A 19556-nucleotide genomic window follows, 5' to 3' on the forward strand; every position below is an offset into this window, starting at 1 on the left:
TGTATTTATGTATGGTTTATCTGATCTGTTTGGATTGCATGCAGAACAAAGCTTTTCACTGTACCTCAATACACATGACAATAATAAACCTAAACCAGCTGATCAAGATACTGCTGTAACTCTTGATAACCTTCACTATCTACAATACCACAGTGTATCTTCAAACTTGCCATAATTTGTACATTTTCATACAAATAGTTGATATAGATGACAAACATCAATGGGCACAGCACCAACTTGAGGTACACCACTAGTCACACGCCTTTAGTCCAAAAAACAACCTCCAACCGTCAACTTCAGTTTCCTGCCATCAAACCAATTATGGATCCAATGGATACCTCTCCCTGGATCCCATGCAATCTCACCTTCCAAAGCAGCCTACCATGCAGAACCATATTATACGCCTTGCTGAAGTCTATATAGACTACGTCTGTGGCCCTGCCCTCATAAACCTTGGTTACTTCAACTACACTATCAAATTTGTGAGACATGATCTCCCATGCACAAAACCATCCCTGTCTATCCAGATGCATGTATATCGTATCCTTCAGAATCCGCTCCAGTACTTACCACAAATGTTAGGCTTACTGTTCTTTAGTTTCCAGATATTAATGAGCCTGTCCCACTTAGACGTTTTTTTGGGCGACTACAGGCGACTGCCACAAAATTTCAACATGTTGAAAGTTTTTCGGCGACAGTGGCGACAATTTTTGCTGCCGTAGGTTGACATAGGTGTTGTCGTAGGTGCTAACGTAGTTTGTCGCCAGGTGTCGTAGGTGAATTCCATTAAAACTAGCCCCTGGCAGTCGCCTAAAGAGTCGCCAACGTAGGACAGGCCCATTATTTGCAGCCCTTCTTAAACAGAGGCGCATCGCTGGCCAGTCTTGCAGCACTTCACCCACGTCTAACAATAATTCATGTATTTCAGACAAAGCTGGTACAATTTATTTTCTAGCTTGCCACAGTGTCTATATATACCTGATCATGCCTGGCAGATTTCTCTACCTTCATATACTTTGGGACAGCCAACACTTCCTCAACTGTAATACAGACTGTCCTCGACATCGTCATTAACTTTCCCAATTTCCTTAGTCTTCCTGTCTTTCCTGACTGTTCATAGAGCTTAGTGCCCATCTCTATTCATTCTCTTCAAGTTGTCACCAGTGTATCTCTCCACAAGCATAATATAAAGATAGGTTGAAAAATAAGTTGTGAAGAGGACAGCAGACTACTAGATGTTATAGATAAGTTAACGGTAAGGCAAAGGTTTAACAAATAGAACATAATATGGGGAAATATGAAATTATTAGTTTTGGAAAAAGTAAAATATCGTTCATTTAAATTGGCCATTGGTGGAGCCATCTCTCGAGGAACTTTGTACTCTATTGATCTTAATTGAGGAAGAATGTTAAGAGTGCAAGCAGTTCAGATAAAGTTTACACGAGACTAGCACCTAGAGTGAGTGGGTTTGGCTCATGAGACAAGGTTGGACAAGCTCACCTTATGTGTGCTAGAGTTCAGTACAGTGAGACGGAATTTGGTTGAAATGTATAAGATCCTTAAGGATCTTGACAGGCGGAAGTGGAATGGATATTTCCTCTGAGGGCAAATCTCTAAAAGTAAAGGATTGTACCTCGAAGACAACGGTAGGATTTTTTTCTTTCTTTCAGGGTCTTGAGCCTTTGGAACTCTTTTTCAAAGGATAGTGGAAGCAAACTCTGAATATTTAATGGCAGAGTTCGCTAGATACTTCATAAGTAAGAGAGTGAAAGGGTACCTAGGATGTTGAAGCCACAATGAATCAGCCATGATTTTGTTGAATGGCCAGCATGATTAAAGGCCTGAGTGCCTCCTAATTATGTTCCTAACTGAAATCTTGAAATAGCCTGAATAAAAAGAAATGTCCCCAGTCCGATTGGGGTTGTTAATAAAATAAGTGATGCAACTTATAAATCCATGTGAACCAACGTATTACTGATTCGTTTGGACCTATTTGCTGTATAAAAGCTAATGTTTAAAATATAATTTATCTTTATGAAGATATTTGAAAGCATTACTAATCTTAATATTACTTGTGTCTTTATCACCTAGAATAAAGAAAGCACTCATTACTTCCGAGAATATGTTTGAAGAAGTGCCCATTACTATCAAGAATTCTCACCTTGTCAATGTTCTGCTTTGGGAACTAGAAGAAAAATCAAGTGTGTCTGAAAAGCAAGAACTTCTCAATTTGGCTAGTGGGTAAGTTTCGTTGGTTTAATATTATATTATGAATGTTAGTTTTGCTTTTGTAAAATAAGTGTTTGTAAGAATTGACCACTTGTGCAGCAATGGTGTCGGTTTATGTCATTAGGCTGAAGTCACTGAAGGTGGACGTGCTCATCAATATTTCTGCAATTTCCTAACTAATCTTGCTGTAATAGTTTTCCAACAACAGTTAGCTTAGACAAATAGCATCAGCTATTAGCATATACATGGGATTTGGCATCCATTATTTTTACTTGTGAAACATGCACAGTTGCTGCACCACGTCCCTCAGACAAGGGTTTCATGAATGATTTATTTTTCACATGGGACAATTCTTAATATGAAATCTCAAAGGTGAGTTGTTATTAAGTAATCACCCAGATTCTATTTGCAGAAGTATTACAGAAATGGAAACTGAAGGTAATTTTGCTAGCACAGTTACGGCAGCAAAATACTTATCTTTGTTGCATTTTATACAGCAAATAGACAATAACCCAAATAAATCTGACTAACACCCTGCAGTGGTTTTCCAAAGATCTTTTCTGCTAACAGTTAAACATTTCTGCCTTTTGTCAAAGTCCCTTTCCTTCAAGTAAAAATACTAAATATGTAATACAAAAGAAATGAAGATGACTAATGACAAAAATTAAGGACAGTATGAGACTTGAAGATGAATAAAATAGCCAAACAAAATAGCAAATCCATTGGGAGCAGTCGAGATTTTAGCAGATGACAAAAAATTATGAAGAGACTAAAAATTAAGAATGAGAAGAAGCGTGGGTATGGATTTTAAAAGCATCCTCAAATATGTGTTCAATGCAAAATGAGGGAAATTTTAAATCTAAAATAAGTAATATAAATGGAAAATGTTTGCAACTCTCAATATGTCCAGCAGTATCTTTTGAAAAAGAAACAAAATTAATGTTTTGGGTAGAACACCGTTCATTGGAATTGGAAAAGTGAGAAAACAAATAAGCTTTAAATTGCAGAGAAATTGGTGACCAGAGGAGAATGGATAGGATGAAGGGAATATCTCTGATAGGGTGCGGTCTCTTTTTCTCTACTTTCCACTGGGCCATCCAGTTGATTGATTGATGTGAGCAGTTATAAAGAAAATACAAGAGGGATATTTAAAAAGCTATAAAATACTGATCCAAGCTTTTGCTGTAACTTGAAATCAACTGACCATGCACTGTGGACAGCAAAGTTAAGTTCAAGTTCACATTTATTGCCACGTGCATCAATTAAGGTACAGTGGTATTTAATTTAGCATGCAGCCATACAATCAAAAAGAGCACAATACGCAATAGAATATAACATGAACATCCACCACAGTGGATTCTTCACTGTGGTGGAAGGCAACAAAGTTCAGTCAGGCCTACTCCTTTGTTCATCCATGGTCGGGGCCATGAACCCTCCACAGTCGCTGCTACGGATGGCCCGATGTACACAGGCCCTCTCGTCGGGATGCTCGAAACTCCGACGTCGTGAGGGACGGACGGACACTCTGCGACTTGGAGGTCCCGAATCGGCCACTTCCTACTGGAGACCGCGGCTTCACGATATTATAGGCCAACGGTCGGAGCTCTTCTCCGGCGATCCCCGGCGAGGGATCCCAGACTCCGGATGGTAAGTCCACGCCACGCCCGCGGCTAGAAGCTCCACAGACCACAGTCCCATGATGACAAATAAAATTGACGTTGATTTTGTTAAAGTCACCAGGCCAGTGATCGAAGCACTCCTTTCTGGCGACCCCCGGCAAGGGTTCGCCCGCTCTGCGATGGAAAAGTCTGCGCTGCACCCGCTGCTGGAGCTCCGGGGCTGACTCCGGGAAAGGCCGCTCCAATCCAAGCTGTTAGGCCGCGACAGGGGAGGCGGAGAAACGACATGGAAAAAGTTGCCTCTCCGTGAGGAAGTGACTAAAAAACGGTTTCCCCCTTCCCCCCCCCCCAGCACCCCCCACATAAGACACACCGAGAGACAAAAAAAACAAAGGCTTGGACATACCAAAAAAAAGACAAAATAACGAACACGCTGCTGTCTGGGCAGCCGAATCGCAGTGTCCCCCAACCCATGTATTGATATTTATTAATATTTAATTAATAGTGAGTTAATATTACAGGTAAACACCCAAACATCAGTTTGAGGGAAAATGGTGAAGGGAATAAAGGATGAGATAACAGAACATTTAGACAAAATATATGAATTTCTGAAATTAAAATTGTGTTTAACATACAGGAATTTTATTTTGGATAGGTTAGGTGAGTGGGCAGATTGCATGGCAGATGCAGTATAATGTGGATAAATGTGAGGTTATCCACTTTGGTGGCAAGTACAGGAAGGCAGATTATTATCTGAATGGTATCACATTAGGAAAAGGGGAGGTGCAACGAGACCTGGGTGTACTTGTACATCAGTCACTGAAAGTAAGCATGCAGGTACAGCCAGTAGTGAAGAAAGCTAATGGCATGTTGGCCTTCATTGCGAGAGGATTCGAGTTTAGGAGCAAGGAGGTCCTACTGCAGTTGTACAGGGCCCTGGTGAGACTGCACCCGGAGTATTGTGTGCAATTTTGGTCACCTAATTTGAGGAAGGACATTATTGCTATTGAGGGAGTGGGGCGTGTAGATTCACCAGGTTAATTCCTGGGATGGTAGGACAGGCATATGATGAAAGAATGGGTCGACTGGGCTTGTATTCACTGGAATTTCAAAGGATGAAAGGGGATCTTATAGAAACATATAAAATTCTTAAGGGATTGGACAGGCTAGATGCAGGAATAATGTTCCCGATGTTGGAGGAGCCCAGAACCAGGGGTCACAGTTTAAGAATAAGGGGTAGGCTATTCAGGACTGAGATAAGGGGGAAAAAAATGTCACCCTGAGAATTGTGAATCTGTGGATTTCTCTGCCACAGAAGGCAGTGGCGGCCAATTCACTGGATGTTTTCAAGAGAGAGTTAGATTTAGCTCTTAAAGGAATCAAGGGATTTGGGGAAACGGGGTACTAATTTTAGATGTTCAAAAGGGAACTGCAGATGCTGGAATATCGAAGGTACACAAAATTGCTGGGGAAACTCAGCGGGTGCAGCAGCATCTATGGAGCGAAGGAAATAGGCGACGTTTCGGGCCGAAACCCTTCTTCAGGGTTTCGGCCCGAAACGTCGCCTATTTCCTTCGCTCCATAGATGCTGCTGCACCCGCTGAGTTTCCCCAGCAATTTTGTGTACCTACTAATTTTAGATGATCAGCCATGATCGCCAGTGTTGGAGCTCCGACCGATCTGGAGATCAGAGTTTTAGTGATGGATCGATGGATGGAGAACAAGCAAGGAAATTATGTTATTTCAATGTATAATTATCAAAAAATTATCAAAAATTTCCTGTGTAAAGGATACTTCTCTCCAGAGTAAACAAGCAAGGAAATTGTGTTATTTCAATGTATAATTATCAAAAAATTATCAAAAATTTCCTGTGTAAAGGATACTTCTCTCCAGAGTAAACAAGCAAGGAACATGTATCATGTTACAAGTAGGTATAGGTGTAATATAAAATATTTGCAATATGACTTGCGTGTAAACAAGCAAGGATTTGATAGCAAGCAAAGCTTTTCACTCCATTTTGGTGCACATGACAATAATAAACATAAATATGACATGCACATGCTTTTATTACGCTTTATTTTACTCTAGACCTTTCATTTTCTTACCCTTCTCATGGAATAGGTCATAACTGAAACATCTCCACATTATGTGCCTCTTACTTGACAATTAAAATTTTGTTTGCTGACCTCTGTTTCTATTTTATTGCTATCGGCTCTTCATTTACTTTTTTTAAATCATGAATTTTTACCCTTTGACATAGCTATGTACTCCACAGATACTAGTTGCACTCGGTTTGGCTAATTTCCCAGAAGCAAGTCTGTGTTCCTCAATGTTCTCTTGAACAAATGTTGGAAATCCATCGGCCTTTTGAACCCTCCATTATTGCTGCCAAACCTGTATTTGGATGGTCGTTGTCCCATCATCACTTCTCCATGGCTTTTACCCTCTGCAAATTTACTCCATTCTGTCCTCCCCAGTCCAGTATGGTCCCAGTGGATAATTGTGGCTTTGTGTTCCTTAACCCTAATTGGAGATTGTTTCACCATATAATCTCTTAAGTATTTTCCTTAATCCAAGCTGTCACCCACCCTCCTTTCTTTCCTGTCCTATGTTTCCTGAACACCATGTATCCAAGAATAGTTTTTCTCATTTGTCTTTTGTTTCCAGCCAAGTTTCTGTTATTAGCATAACATGTTTCATAGTTCCTGCGGCTCACCAACCTTGTTTGAAATGCTTTTTAGGATCATAGTGTATGAGTGTAATTACACCTTAAACCACCTTGCGCTTCCTTTAGTCTGGATATACCTGAAAATCTGATATGATTCATCTCGGCTTCTTTCTGAGCCCCCCACCATGACAGAAGCTAGTCTCCAACCAGTTCAATTGACTCCACATGATATCAAGAAATTGCTGAATGCACCAGATCTAGCAAAGGCTATGGAATCAGCCAACGTCCTAGTTGCATTGCTAAAGACCTCTCTCCAGGATCAGCTATGTCTCTAGCTAAAATATTCTAGTACAGTTATAACACTGGCATTTACCCATCACTGTGGGTTATTGTCCAGGTATATAATGTTCACAAAAACCAGGACCAGTTCAATCTTGCTAATTCTTACCCAATACCTCTGCTCTGAATTATCGGCAAAGTGATGGCAGCTCTCTTCGAAGGTGATATGAAATGACATTTGCTCTCCCACCACCTTATCAAGGACTAGTGCTGATCAACAATAAATGCTGGTCTTGCCAATAGTGCTCAGATCCCAAAAATGAATAAAATTCATCTATTGCCTTTTATCTATCCCATCTTTTCCATGTATTTTTCCCCCTCTCAGAGCTAGCTTGCTGTGTCCTTCATCCTGCTAATTCATCCATGGCACTTTCAAACCATCTATGAGGGCATCCATCTACTGCACCATCTTCCCAACCATACATGTGCTGTACCTCTATTTCCATACTCACACACATGCAGCACGAGTATTCCAGGAATTGCCATATTTGAGCTCCTGCTTCTTAATCTCTATCCAAAGTACACATTTCACACACCAAATTAAGAGATTACACAACATTTTGAGTGTTTTCTTTGGTGGGAATTGAGTGGGTTGAATTGATGTGAGGACAATTTTCTGGAGAAAGCCTAACCAAATAGGAGAATTTCATTTTTGTGCAGTAATTTATTGGTGCATTTTAAGCAAGCATGGATGCCCTCATAGATGGTTTGATAGTGCCATGGAGGAATTAGCAGAATGAAGGACACAGCAAGCTAGCTCTGAGAGAGGGAAAAAAAGATCTGATTTTGAAAGAATCTAAAATTGTAATATATACCTTGAATATATTCACACAATGTCTTTAATTCGTTCATGGGAGAATTGTCAGAACTGTGGGAGGAGTTGGGAGGGACAGGTAAAATTTACAAATGTATTGATGGAGATTTGTTCATTACTATGGCGTATTATGTGAATGTGCTTATAGTTCATTTACCAAACAGTGATCCATTCTAAAATGTTCAAGTATGTGTGTGTCCTAGAAGAAGCTTTGTGTAGTAACATAGCTACGTTACAGATCCAGATTTAAATAGTCCTATTGCCAGGTTGCAGGTGAATTAATGCTCAATGATTTTGTAGCTCCTGGCCCTAAATTGTAGTTTTATCATAAGACCCATGCTCCAAAAATGAAGTAATGCAAGTTCTGAAACATGAAAATCTAAAAGTCCAAGAAAAAAAATCTACAGCTTCCTTGTTGAATTTTTGTGCAAATTTCCACAGAATTCTGCTACTCTGGGTAGAAAATGGCCATTGCTACTAGTTTGCAGCTAACAAAAACAGGTCTATGGAGGATGCCATCTCCCTTGCACTATATTCAACTCTGTATCATCTTGACAATAAAAACACCTCTTGTGATGTATATGTAAATGCCAGTGCCTCTTTAATATAAAGGTCTGTGCCTCGTGATCGAGAGAAGGTGACCCTGGAGAAGTGTCCGTGGGTGGGGCAGAATAAATCATACTTACAAGATGTCGGACGTGTTTTCCTTTTGCTTATGCTAGTCACAACAGGGCCTTACGTGGTCTCAAACATTACACCTCTGTTGGAATGCTATTCATTGACTACAGTTCAGTTTTATTTGAGAATGAAAAATATTTTGTGTGGTGAATGATGCCTATAAAATTTGTGTCTGATAGAAATCATCTCGAGAAGAACCTCCAGCTTTTAATGGACAGAGTGGATGAAATGAGCCAAGATATCATTAAGTATAATACTTACATGAGGAATGTAAGTAAGCAGCAGCAACAGAAACAGCAAGTAAGTAAAATCAAAGCTACGACTTCTTGCATTGGCAAAGTTTAGAAGAAATACCATTAGTCTGCTATCACTCAATACAAAATGTGGTGGGCACAGACTTTACAGCAGCCCAATGATTATGTCATGGTGGTTAATCTAAACTGGGAAAATTGAATCACGCCCTTTGGATTTCATACTTTAAAAAAACTCTTTAAAGAAAAACATCCTTTTTGTTCGCCTAGTATTTTTCTTTCCTTGTGTTTTTTTCTTGTTCTTTTTCAGCACTGAGTGCTCTGTTGGCTTCCTTTCCTCCCTCAGGGAAAGGTCAGTTTTCTTTCATTTGCTGAGTCAATGCTGAGGTATTTGGCAATCATTTGAAAGTTGTCTATGTTGAATATATGAATATTTTGCATCTTCAGATACATTTAAGAACTTTGTTTCTGTGTATTAACTTGAATTAAGCATACTTTACATGCACTATTTTCCCATGATGTGTTCGTAAAATGTATGCATTGCAATTTGGAAATAAAAGTCATTTTTAAAGTTCCAAGTAATTGTTCCCCTTCTAAATTTAAACTGCGTAATTCATAGGTTTATTTTTGTAATACATCCATTACATACTACAAGGAGTAAGGTTTTTCATTTGAGATTTTGCCCATCTATATAGTTTGTTTATTTCCATCTTTAGGCATTGTTCCATAGAAAGGATTTGTAGAAGTATGATACTTGAATAGCTTACAAAGCAAAAGTGCATATCTTCTGCTTTAAAAAAAAAGCAGATGTTTACAGTTTATATGATGGACATGGTGAATCAGGGTTTTCAAAGGTCAATGGCAATGAGCACCATGTTATCTTGGCACAGTAAAAAACTTATCTCTTGTCATTAGTTATCCCTTGTCATGTGCACTCAGCAGTGATTCCCTGGCATTGACTCTCCGCTCTGCTTCTGAGCATCAAATTCAGAAAGTGATGAACCCCACAACTAATGTAAGAATTTTGAACAAAATACTGTTTTGAATATCTTTTGCTGGGTCCAGCCGGTTAGTCTTTATTGGCTAGGTCAAGGCTGGCAATAATGTGATAAACTGAAGTGTGTAGCGTGCTTGACTTTGTAGTTCAATGCAGAAGCAGGTTGCACAGGTCGAATGAAATGAGTTTCATTGGAACTTAGTTTGTAAAGTCACTTGCCATTTGAGAAATGAAATGGTTTAAGCATGCTTATATGTGTTCAATTTTAGTCATGTTTTTTCTTGGCCATTTGAATAGATTGAGAAGATCAACACATACCAAATGTTAGTACAGGTGCACAACCTTTTATCCGAAAGCCTTGGGACCAGACACTTTTCGTAATTCGGAATTTTTCGGCTTTCGGATTGGAAGATTTTTAGCGTAGATTTTAACGGCTGGCTCAGTGGTAGAGTGCTCGGCTCATATCCGCAAGGTCGCGAGTTTGCGCCTCGATCCCGGCAGTTACTCGATCGCGAGTTTGAGTCTTCAATGTAGTTTTTTCTTGCAGAATAGGCGAGAATAGGGAGGGTTAGGCTGGGATCATTCTCTGCGAGATGATCTTAGTGCGGGAGACAAGTGTAGGAGAGGTGTACTGACTGTGTGGGCAGAACTTTGGAAGTGATTGACCACCATTCTCAAAAGCCGCTGTGTCTCCCTGTCCCTCCAACTCCAGAGGAATCCGCTCCCCGATGGGCCGCTACGGCGACAAGTGGCAGTTCGCCCACAGCCCGAGCTGCGCCACCCCAAGAACAAGACGTACCTTGCACACCATCAGCTTCTGCCCCTACGGGGAGCGTGTTCCTCTGGAGTTGGAGCGGGGCTGGGCTGGAGTTGCTGATCTGGGATCTCCGTGCTTGCAGTGGGCCTGGGGGTCGGTGTCCCGATGAGGGGGCGCAGCTCGGGCTGTGGGCGAACTGCCACTTGTCGCCGTAGCAGCCCATCGGGGAGCGGCTTCTGGTGGTCCTGACGTCTCTCAGCTCCTGTCCAGGGGGGTGGCCGGAGACGTCAGGACCAACAGGAACCCGCTCCCCGATGGGCCGCTACAGCGACAAGTGGCAGTTCGCCCACAGCCCGAGCTGCGCCCCCTCATCCGCAACCCGGGTTCCTCTGGAGTTGGAGCGGGGCTGGGCTAGAGTCTGCTGCTGGCTGTGAGTCTCTGGGATCTCCGTGCTTGCAGTCGGTGTCCCGTTGGTCCTGACGTCTCCGGTCATCCCCCTGGACTGGAGCTGAGACTGGGAACTGTACCGCCCTTGCCCCCTCCCTCTGCAACTGCAAACAACCCCACAGTTCCCAGTCTCAGCTCCTGTACAGGGGGGTGGCCGGAGACGTCACAGCCCGAGCTGCGCCCCCTCATCCGCAACCCCAAGAACAAGACGTACCTTGCACACCATCAGCTTCTGTCCCTACGGGGAGCGTGTTCCTCTGGAGTTGGAACGGGGCTGGGCTGCTGTTGGCTGTGGGTCTCTGGGATCTCCGTGCTTGCAGTGGGCCTGGGGATCGGTGTCCCGTTGGTCCTGACGTCTCCGGTGACTGGCACTGACCTGCTGGCATCGCCGACGTGAAGACAGTGCAAAGCCCCCGCACCGGTGCAATGGGCGGGGAGCTGGAGAGGGGAGGGAAGGGGTCACACACATGGCCGGGAAGCAGAGGGGTGTAGGTGAGGTGAAACTGAAGGGAGCGACAATCTGCTGCTGCCTGCCCGCTGAGTTAAAAAGTTCCCACGCAAGACTCACGATACACTGTGTATCGTGAGTCTACCGTGGGAACTTTTTAACTCAGCGGGCAGGCAGCAGCAGATTGTCAATTATTAACCCTCCCGCGCAATATACCCTCACCTTCTCTTTTATGAATGGGGATTTAGTTCCCCTTTCTTCGAGGACCGACCGGAGGTTCCGCTGTCACCTCTGCGGGCCGCCCTCGTTGAACGTCTTCAAGGACCTTTCTTCAAGGACCGAAAAATGTCCGCTATTCGGAGGTTTTCGTTATTTGGATGTTCGGATAAAAGGTTGTGCACCTGTACCCATATCGCATGACATAAGATTGAAATATTTGCAAATAATCGTAATATAGTTGTATAAGGGACAATGTTGGGACCTCTACATCCAAATTACTTGTCAACTTCTGAAGTGACCAGTGCCATTCAACCAAATATTATTTTTTAACTGGGGTCCTCATTTGTAATTTAAGGGCAGTTAACACTGTCAGCCATCATGGATGGGAAAGGAATGGAGGGTTATGGTCTGAGCGCAGGTATATGGGACTAGGAGAGATTATGTGTTCGGCACGGACTAGAGGGGTCGAGATGGCCTGTTTCCGTGCTGTAATTGTTATATGGTTATATGGTTATATCATAAGCTGTCAGTGTCAGAGGGAAGTACTGATCAGGCACGTTAACTTTGATTTCTACAGTCTGCAACAAAGTGACAGTGCTCATTGCTGATATCAAAGATCTTTGTGGTATGGATTCCCTTTACCCCACATTGATAACTGGCGTCCAGTCGCAGTGAACTCATCAAGCAGGCAGCAGATTTAAATATTCTTACAGGCGACAAACCCTGGAAGTAAAAGTGTGCTTTGACTAAATTAAAACCATTTACAGACAGTGAACATTAAAAAAGAAGCCAAAGAGTTCTGTATCATTTTTCATCTACTGTCTAGTTTAAATCTGGAATATTGAAATAAATCTGTGGGAATTATACTCTGTCATTTTATGAGATACAGTGGAGTTACTAAGCGGCTGTTATACCTCTGTAAAGCCATTTAAAACCGCAATACAATTTCATCAGCAAAGTTGAATGTTTTCAGCACCAATTTAATCCGACTGGTGTGTAAACAGTCGAGCTTATCATTAGTTTGTTGCTTCTACTAATTACCCATGGGAAGACTTTAAAATCAAACCCTGTTGAAGAGGTCATGGTGGTTGTCCTTGACAAAAGACCTAGATATGTGTGTTTAGTTGTGCACATGCTGACTCAAGTTGCTGTCAGATATCCTCCATTAAGATGATGTGCAACAAGAGATCCACTGTTAGTCTCCTCACAAATTCCAGGCTCATCTATATTTCCTTCTGGATAAAAGCATGGAAAGGTGATAATGAATGTTTTTCTTCCTTTTTACTTGCCAGCCTTACCATGCAAAAGATGAATGGGATTATCCATAGTAATTATGTGAAATCCTTGAATTGAGAACATGGTTTTTGTTTTGCAGTATCTTCACAGACGGCAGCTGGAAAATACCCAACGGCAGACCAGAGGGGAGACACCATTGCCAGAAGAGGACTCCAGCAAGTTATTCAAACCACCTCAACCACCACCAAGACTGGAAACACTGCTTGTTGCAGGTTAGAGATTTATATAGGAAGGAAAAGAGCAACCTGAGTATTAAACAGTTCCATGTCAAGGTAGTACAGTTAGGTAGGTCCACAGTGAGGCTCTTGTATTCTCCCCAAACTCAAGAGGTTCAGTGAAAGTGCTTTGCACAAAATGCTGATCATCTGTTCAATCTAGGGGGTTCTCTCCAGTATTTTGTTTTTTTTTCAGTAGAGCCCCCTCATTTTTCCATTCCTCTCATAAGTCATTCTGATAAATCAATGGGCCAAAACTTGATTGGCGTGGTCACCAGTTCCTTTGGAAACTGCTGATGTCTACTATTCAGAGAGAAGCAAGTTTTGAATTTATGCAGGCACCCAGAGTCCAGCATTTACTAAGCAATGTAAGGTGCTGAACCTGTCACTGCACTTTTTTTCCCTGGGTTCTATATGGAGTCCAGTGGAGGAACCCATTCTTGTGGGAAATCCTCAACATTACACCAAGGGATTCACCGCACAGTCTGAAGGAGAGTCTCGGCCCGAAACGTCACCCATTCCTTCTATCAGAGATGCTGCCTGTCCCGCTGAGTTACTCCAGCATTTGGTGTCTATCTTCACCACTTAGAATCTATGTTTGGTCATAGCTGGAGACCTCCTTGATTCCAATGGATGTTCTAGGCTTATGGATTTGGAAGTAAAGGGTCATGTGAATTATTGTAAAATGTTTTATTTTTATTTATTTATTTTACATTTTTTACAGTCCTAGTTTTTTAATTATTTACTCTAGTTTAAATCATTTTTAATTGTGCATTACCATAGACATTTAAAACTCCACAAATTACTTGTAACTTTGTAAGTAGACAAACCTATGCCCCAACTTTCCCTGCTGTTAGCCCTGTTGGACAATCTGGGGTAGCCTCTGTTCTCCCGTTTAGTTCATAAATAGATGGTGTGGTAAATCAGCAGGTGTGGTAAATCAGCAAGATCAATTGCCTGCATCTGTAAGTGCAGGCATACATGGATCACAAGCAGTGGTTCTATGCAGCTAGCCCATGTTCAAGTTGGCCCAATGCCATTTGGTGGTGAATTAGGGTCAGTTTTGTGCTACAGTCTTGAGTTTAGCGTGAGTTGCATTGACGTCTTTCAGTGTCGCTTCTCACGTAATCCTTAGCGCTGGAAGGGAAAGGAGACTTTCATTTGGTGACATGTGGCTTGCCTTAAGACCAAGGTTCCAAAAATAGTGTAGACGTAATCTGTTATTTAAGCATATTTTACTTAGAAGTTTAACAGCATGCAACTGGAACAAATCGTGTGTTGGCATGACTGTTGTTAAATGTTTTCTGAATTATTAAAAGTGGTGTGTTTTTATTAATAAGCTTTGATCAGGTTTGAGCACTTCTCTTTGCATCACTGTATCTCTAAATTGTGAGTTTTTCTGACAGTCATTCACACAACAACCATTTAGAGTCATAGAATCATACAGCATGGAAACAAACCTTTCAGCCCAACTCGTCCATGTCAATCATGATCCCCCATCTAAGCGAGTCTCATTTACCTGCATTTGGCCCATATTCCCCAAAACTGTCCTATCCATGTCCTTGTCTAAGTGTCTTTTAAATGATGCCTCACAACTGCCTGCTCTGATAGCTCATTCCATGCACCCACTGAGTGAAAAAGCTGCCCCTCAGGTTCACATTAAGAGAAACAATATTATTATTTTTTCAGTTTTCCTAACTCCATGAGACATGTATATTAGGTATATATCTCTGCAAGCTAATATTTTTGAAAGTCCAATACGAAATAATTTTGATTTTAAACTAAAGTATTTAATTTATGTACTTTCCTCCAACACAACATGTCTTTTGTACTCTGAATTATTATTATGCTTCAACGAACCAATTAATTTAAAGAAAACTATCATTTCAAAGTCAGCTGTTTTAACAATTAATGCTTCTGAGCCAAAAACAGCACTGGAGGAACTAAGTGAGTCAGGCAACATTTGTGGGTAGAAAGGAATTGTTGATGTTTTGGGTCCAGACTGCATCAGAACTGAGAGTGCAGAGGGAAGATGGTCAATGTAAAGAGGAGAGAGGGCGAGAGAGGTGAAAGAGGCCAATAAGTAGTAGGTGAATCGAGCAGAGGTGAAGGATGATGAGAAGATTGATCCAGGAAGGGGAGAGGTGGAATTTGGTGGAAAGTGCGTTATATGTGGAAGCAGACAAGGATAAAAAGCAGCCACAAAGTACTGAAGTTACTCAGCGGATCAGGTAGCTTCTCTGAGAAGAGTCCTGACCCCAAAACGGTTCTTATCCATGTTTTCCAGAGATGCTGCTTGAACAAATAAGTTACTCCAGCATGTTACCTTATTTTGCTAAGCCAGCATATGTAGTTGCTTGTGCCTGTATAAGGGAAAAAAAAGCAGATGGAGTTAGGTGGGGGTCGGGGAGGGTGAATGTGGAGCCAGCTGTTGAAGGATGCAGAGTGGGGACACAATGGCTACCAGCCCTGGAATCTGATAAGTAAAGCCCCTGTCCCACTTACGTGTCCTTGGCACGCTAATTACGCGACCTCGAGGGCGCGTTGGGGCGCGACGGTACCGCGAAGGTCGCGCGCGACTTCATTCGACCGCACAGCCGTCTGGAGCGCGTGACATAATTTGAAGATGGACACAAAATGCAGGAGTAACTCAGCGGGACCGGCAGCATCTCTGGAGAGAAGGAATGGATGATGTTTCGGGTCGAGACTTCTTCAGTCTGAAAGAAGGGTCTTGACCCGAAACGTCACCCATTCCTTCTCTCCAGAGATGCTGCCGGTCCCGCTGAGTTACTCCTGCATCTTGTGTCTATCTTCAATTTTCTTGACCCCGCTCTGGGAGTAGAAGTGGGGGCGGATCGGGACCGCAACAGCCGTGAGCCCCAGGCCGAGCTCGGCAATTGTCTGCCTGCTTCTGCTGCTGTTGGAGGTGAGACGCGCCATGGTCTTGGGCCTGTCCCACTTTGGCCTTCAGTTACGCGACAGGCCGTTGGCGCGCAAAGATTTTGTGCAGGACATCATTTCGGAGGGCCTCACGATACCACGCACAACTCCATACCCCTCCGCGCTTCTCAGTGGGACCGGCCCCGCGCGGCCACACGATGCCCGTGCGCCTCAAAGCGACGATGAGGTCGCGTAATTTGCGTGCCAAGGACACGTAAGTCGGACAGGGCCTTAAGGAAGGTGATAATGGAAACAATTGTATGAGAAAGGGAAATGAAAGGCAGATGCAATCAGATGGGGAGGGGATCCAGTAGATGAAATGTATGGTGAATGGAGCCAGGAGGAGAACCAGAAGTAGATTGGAAGGCGTGAAAGAGGGGAATAGCTTATACAATGCCTCACTCTGCAGTGGAGAAGGGACAGATTGACGGATCTTTAATTTTTATATCAAGAATAATGATCTCTGGATCCTAGACCCCTGTCATCTTGCACATGGATCACAACTATGGATTATATTTAGAATTAGAACTCATCTGGATAACAGGATAAATGAGGAAAAGAGGGATGCATGCAGATTTCTAAAAATGTGCAGCTGTGAATGAACTATCTTTCCCCATGCCCAACTCCGTGCCTTCAGTTAACATTTAGATATTTGATTTTGCAGGATTTCCCCGTATCTCGTTTTTTTACGATTTGGTCTAAATTTAGCATGAATCAGTTACATGAGACGAGTTTTGTGTAATTTCTTTGGATGGATACAATGGCTATTATGTCAATGCTGCTCCACTCCTGATTATCTTCTATTGACTCCAGTCACTGTCCAGGCTTAAGGGCCTGCCCCACGATGCGAGTTCACCCAAGAGCTCTCCCGAGTTTAAAAAAAAATCAAACTCGTGGTAAGTACGTAGAATGTACATAGCGGGTACGTCGGAGCTCGTGGATGTCTCGTAGTGGCTCGTTATGCTAACGGCAGGTACTCGGGAAACGCGGAAACTAGTGAAGTTTTTTGAACAGTGTGAAAAATTTCCAAGAGTAAAAAAATACTCGTGATGAGGTACCACGAGTTTGATTTTTTTTAAACTCGTGAGAGCTCTTGGGTGAACTCGCATCATGGGACAGGCCCTTTAATCCATATCTTTTATTCCAGTTATCTGCTATTTACCTTTGATGAGTAATTTACAATTCTGCACATTTATTTTAAATTTATTTATTATTAATAAACCAGTTGTTTACCTCATCTACCATTTTTTTTGCTCTTCCAAAATTCCACCGCATGTCATTAGTTGTACTGCATTCCTTCAGTATTACCACCCCATCCCATATAATATGTGTGCAGAGATGAAACAGGTTGAAGTCATGGGAACTTGGTGTTACATAAGGAGCAAAAGAACAAAGGAAAATTCCATTGTAATTGCGTTTTCTCTCAATAACCAAGTTGTAGAAAATAAAATTTTCAATAGCTTGCATAATGCTTTCACTCCCTTTTGCTATTATCATTTTTGTATTTGTTCCTATATCAATACACTTATTATAAACCTGGCTCTAAAGTACGTGCTGCCTGGGTAGATGGTTGAGGCAGACACTGGTGGCATTTAAGAGACTTTTGGATGGGCACATGGGTACGCATGGAGTGGAGGGAGATGGATTATGTGTGGGTAGATAAGAGATGGTCTTGGCCTCACGTTTGCCATTGTGGGCCAAATGGCCTGTTCCTATACTGTACTGTTCTGTTTTCTAAAGAGTTTGAGAATAATTTATTTTGTTGCCTCTCAAAAAAAGAGAAGACATGTGAGGTACAATAAACGATGATCAAACCATGCTCTGGCCTTCCTCCTCCTCCATCACCATTTTTTCTGGATATTCCCTTTGAATTCATGTCGAGATTGGACTAAGCATGCTTCAAAAATGAATGTGGCCTGAACTATTCTGCATTCCTTGACACGTTGGAACAAAATGGGATTATTAGCAGAAACCATGTTATTGGTTACTTTCAAAATTCTAGATGTAGATGCTTTAGCTCTGCTCTTCAAGACCAGCCTAAAAAGAGGGGGAAGGAAAGATCATACCAGACTTTTAAAACATAATTAGAAATAATTACAGTAAATCTATAGTGAACTAAGTTGGGTACGTGTACACACTATTGATTAAAGGGGCAGAGAATGGAAAACTGTAAGGCCTGAAACACGAATATCTCCTTGAACAGTTGAACAAAGTTACAAAGTGTTGCTGCTGCTTTTCATCAATAATTAGTGACATTTAATCAGCAAATCCCATTGTGATTAAAGTCCAAATTTCATCTCATTAAATTGTACTTTGGAGTCTTTGTTTAAATGAGTATCACCACTTGGCGTGTACTTTGCCAAACACATATCACATGATGGATAAGCAACAAAACATTGCCCATTTGAAACAGAGACTGTCGCAGTCATACATTCTTGTGGTTACATTAGCATGGAATTGCAGAGAAAATTATAACGTTGCAAAAATCTGCTTTTATGAATGTGTTATAAAGAAAGCCTTGATGTTGATCATTTACGGATGTGGCTACTACTATGATTAAACAAAAGGGTTTGTATTTTATCCCATAATATTTGGTTAGGTTGCGTGCAAGCATTACAAACAAGATAAATACATAAGCGGAGAAAATATTAAATATTGACCAAAGAAAATTGCAGTTTTCTATGCGGTATATCATTGTCCTTTGTGTTCAGAGTTTCTATTTTCACGTTGCATTTTTGATTACCAAGTTCTCGGAGACTAAATATTTTCCACCTCCTTTTCGCCACTTTACAGGACAAATTAATGCCTATTGCCAGCAGATCAAGGAGTTCACATCACAGAGCATGGGCAAATTATTCATGGCTGAAGCTCTTCAAGGTCATAACAGCTGAAGTCTCAGTTGGAAATGCTGCAGCTCAACGTGGTTTCCAATACCAGATCCAACAAAATTCCATTCTGAAAGGCTGCCTTGTCTATAAAGCCAGTTCTGCACATCCAAAACAGATAGTGGAGGTTCAGTTGCCTCCAGTTTGTACGAATGCAGTGAAAATAAATAAATGAATTTGATGATCACATTAGTCCTTGTGTTTATTCCCGAGCAATACCTTAATTGTCTAACACTTAGCTAATAGTTGATTAAATTAAATGTCATTAGATTAAATATTAACTATCTTACAATGGTTCAGCGATCTTAAAAATAAGTTTGAAGTAGTTTGACTATTATTTAATCCCTTTTGTTAAATAATGATTTATTTTCAGTATGGCCTAGCTACAGCAGACACTAAGAAAATTATTTGAAATATTTTCATATTATCCCTCCTTTTTAATTGTTTATTTTAGTTCTGTGTGTTAATGTCCTCACCAAGCCTTGAAGTGAAGCAAGTTAGGGATGGGTTAACTTGTTTGCTACCAATATTACTGTATAAACTAGGCCAACATATGTGTGGCGATCATGGTTATTTTTGTAATTACTTTTAATTCCAGAGATTCACAATCTGCTGAGAGACGAAATTCTTCCCCATTTCAATCTAAAATCAATGACCCCCATTCCGAAACAAATGCACTTGGTTCTAGATACTGCAGCTAAGGGAATCTTCCTCTCAACATCTACCCCATCAGTCTCAGAATCTTATGTTTCAC

The 19556-nt window shown here is 41.6% G+C and overlaps 1 protein-coding gene across 1 annotated transcript in view; it reads left to right on the top strand.

Moving 5' to 3' along the window:
- eif3h (eukaryotic translation initiation factor 3 subunit H) overlaps positions 1 to 18991 on the top strand; it is a 122048-nt gene extending 103057 nt beyond the window's left edge. Inside the window, exons 5-8 of the mRNA XM_033019215.1 lie at positions 2092 to 2241; positions 8527 to 8647; positions 12842 to 12974; positions 18711 to 18991. Coding sequence (XP_032875106.1) covers positions 2092 to 2241; positions 8527 to 8647; positions 12842 to 12974; positions 18711 to 18808 — 502 coding nt within the window. The 3' untranslated portion in view covers positions 18809 to 18991. The remainder of the gene's footprint in view (positions 1 to 2091; positions 2242 to 8526; positions 8648 to 12841; positions 12975 to 18710) is intronic.
- Positions 18992 to 19556: the final 565 nt, after the last annotated feature.

Source organism: Amblyraja radiata, chromosome 4 (genome assembly GCF_010909765.2).
Source record: "Amblyraja radiata isolate CabotCenter1 chromosome 4, sAmbRad1.1.pri, whole genome shotgun sequence".
Classification (NCBI taxonomy): Eukaryota; Metazoa; Chordata; class Chondrichthyes; order Rajiformes; family Rajidae; genus Amblyraja; species Amblyraja radiata.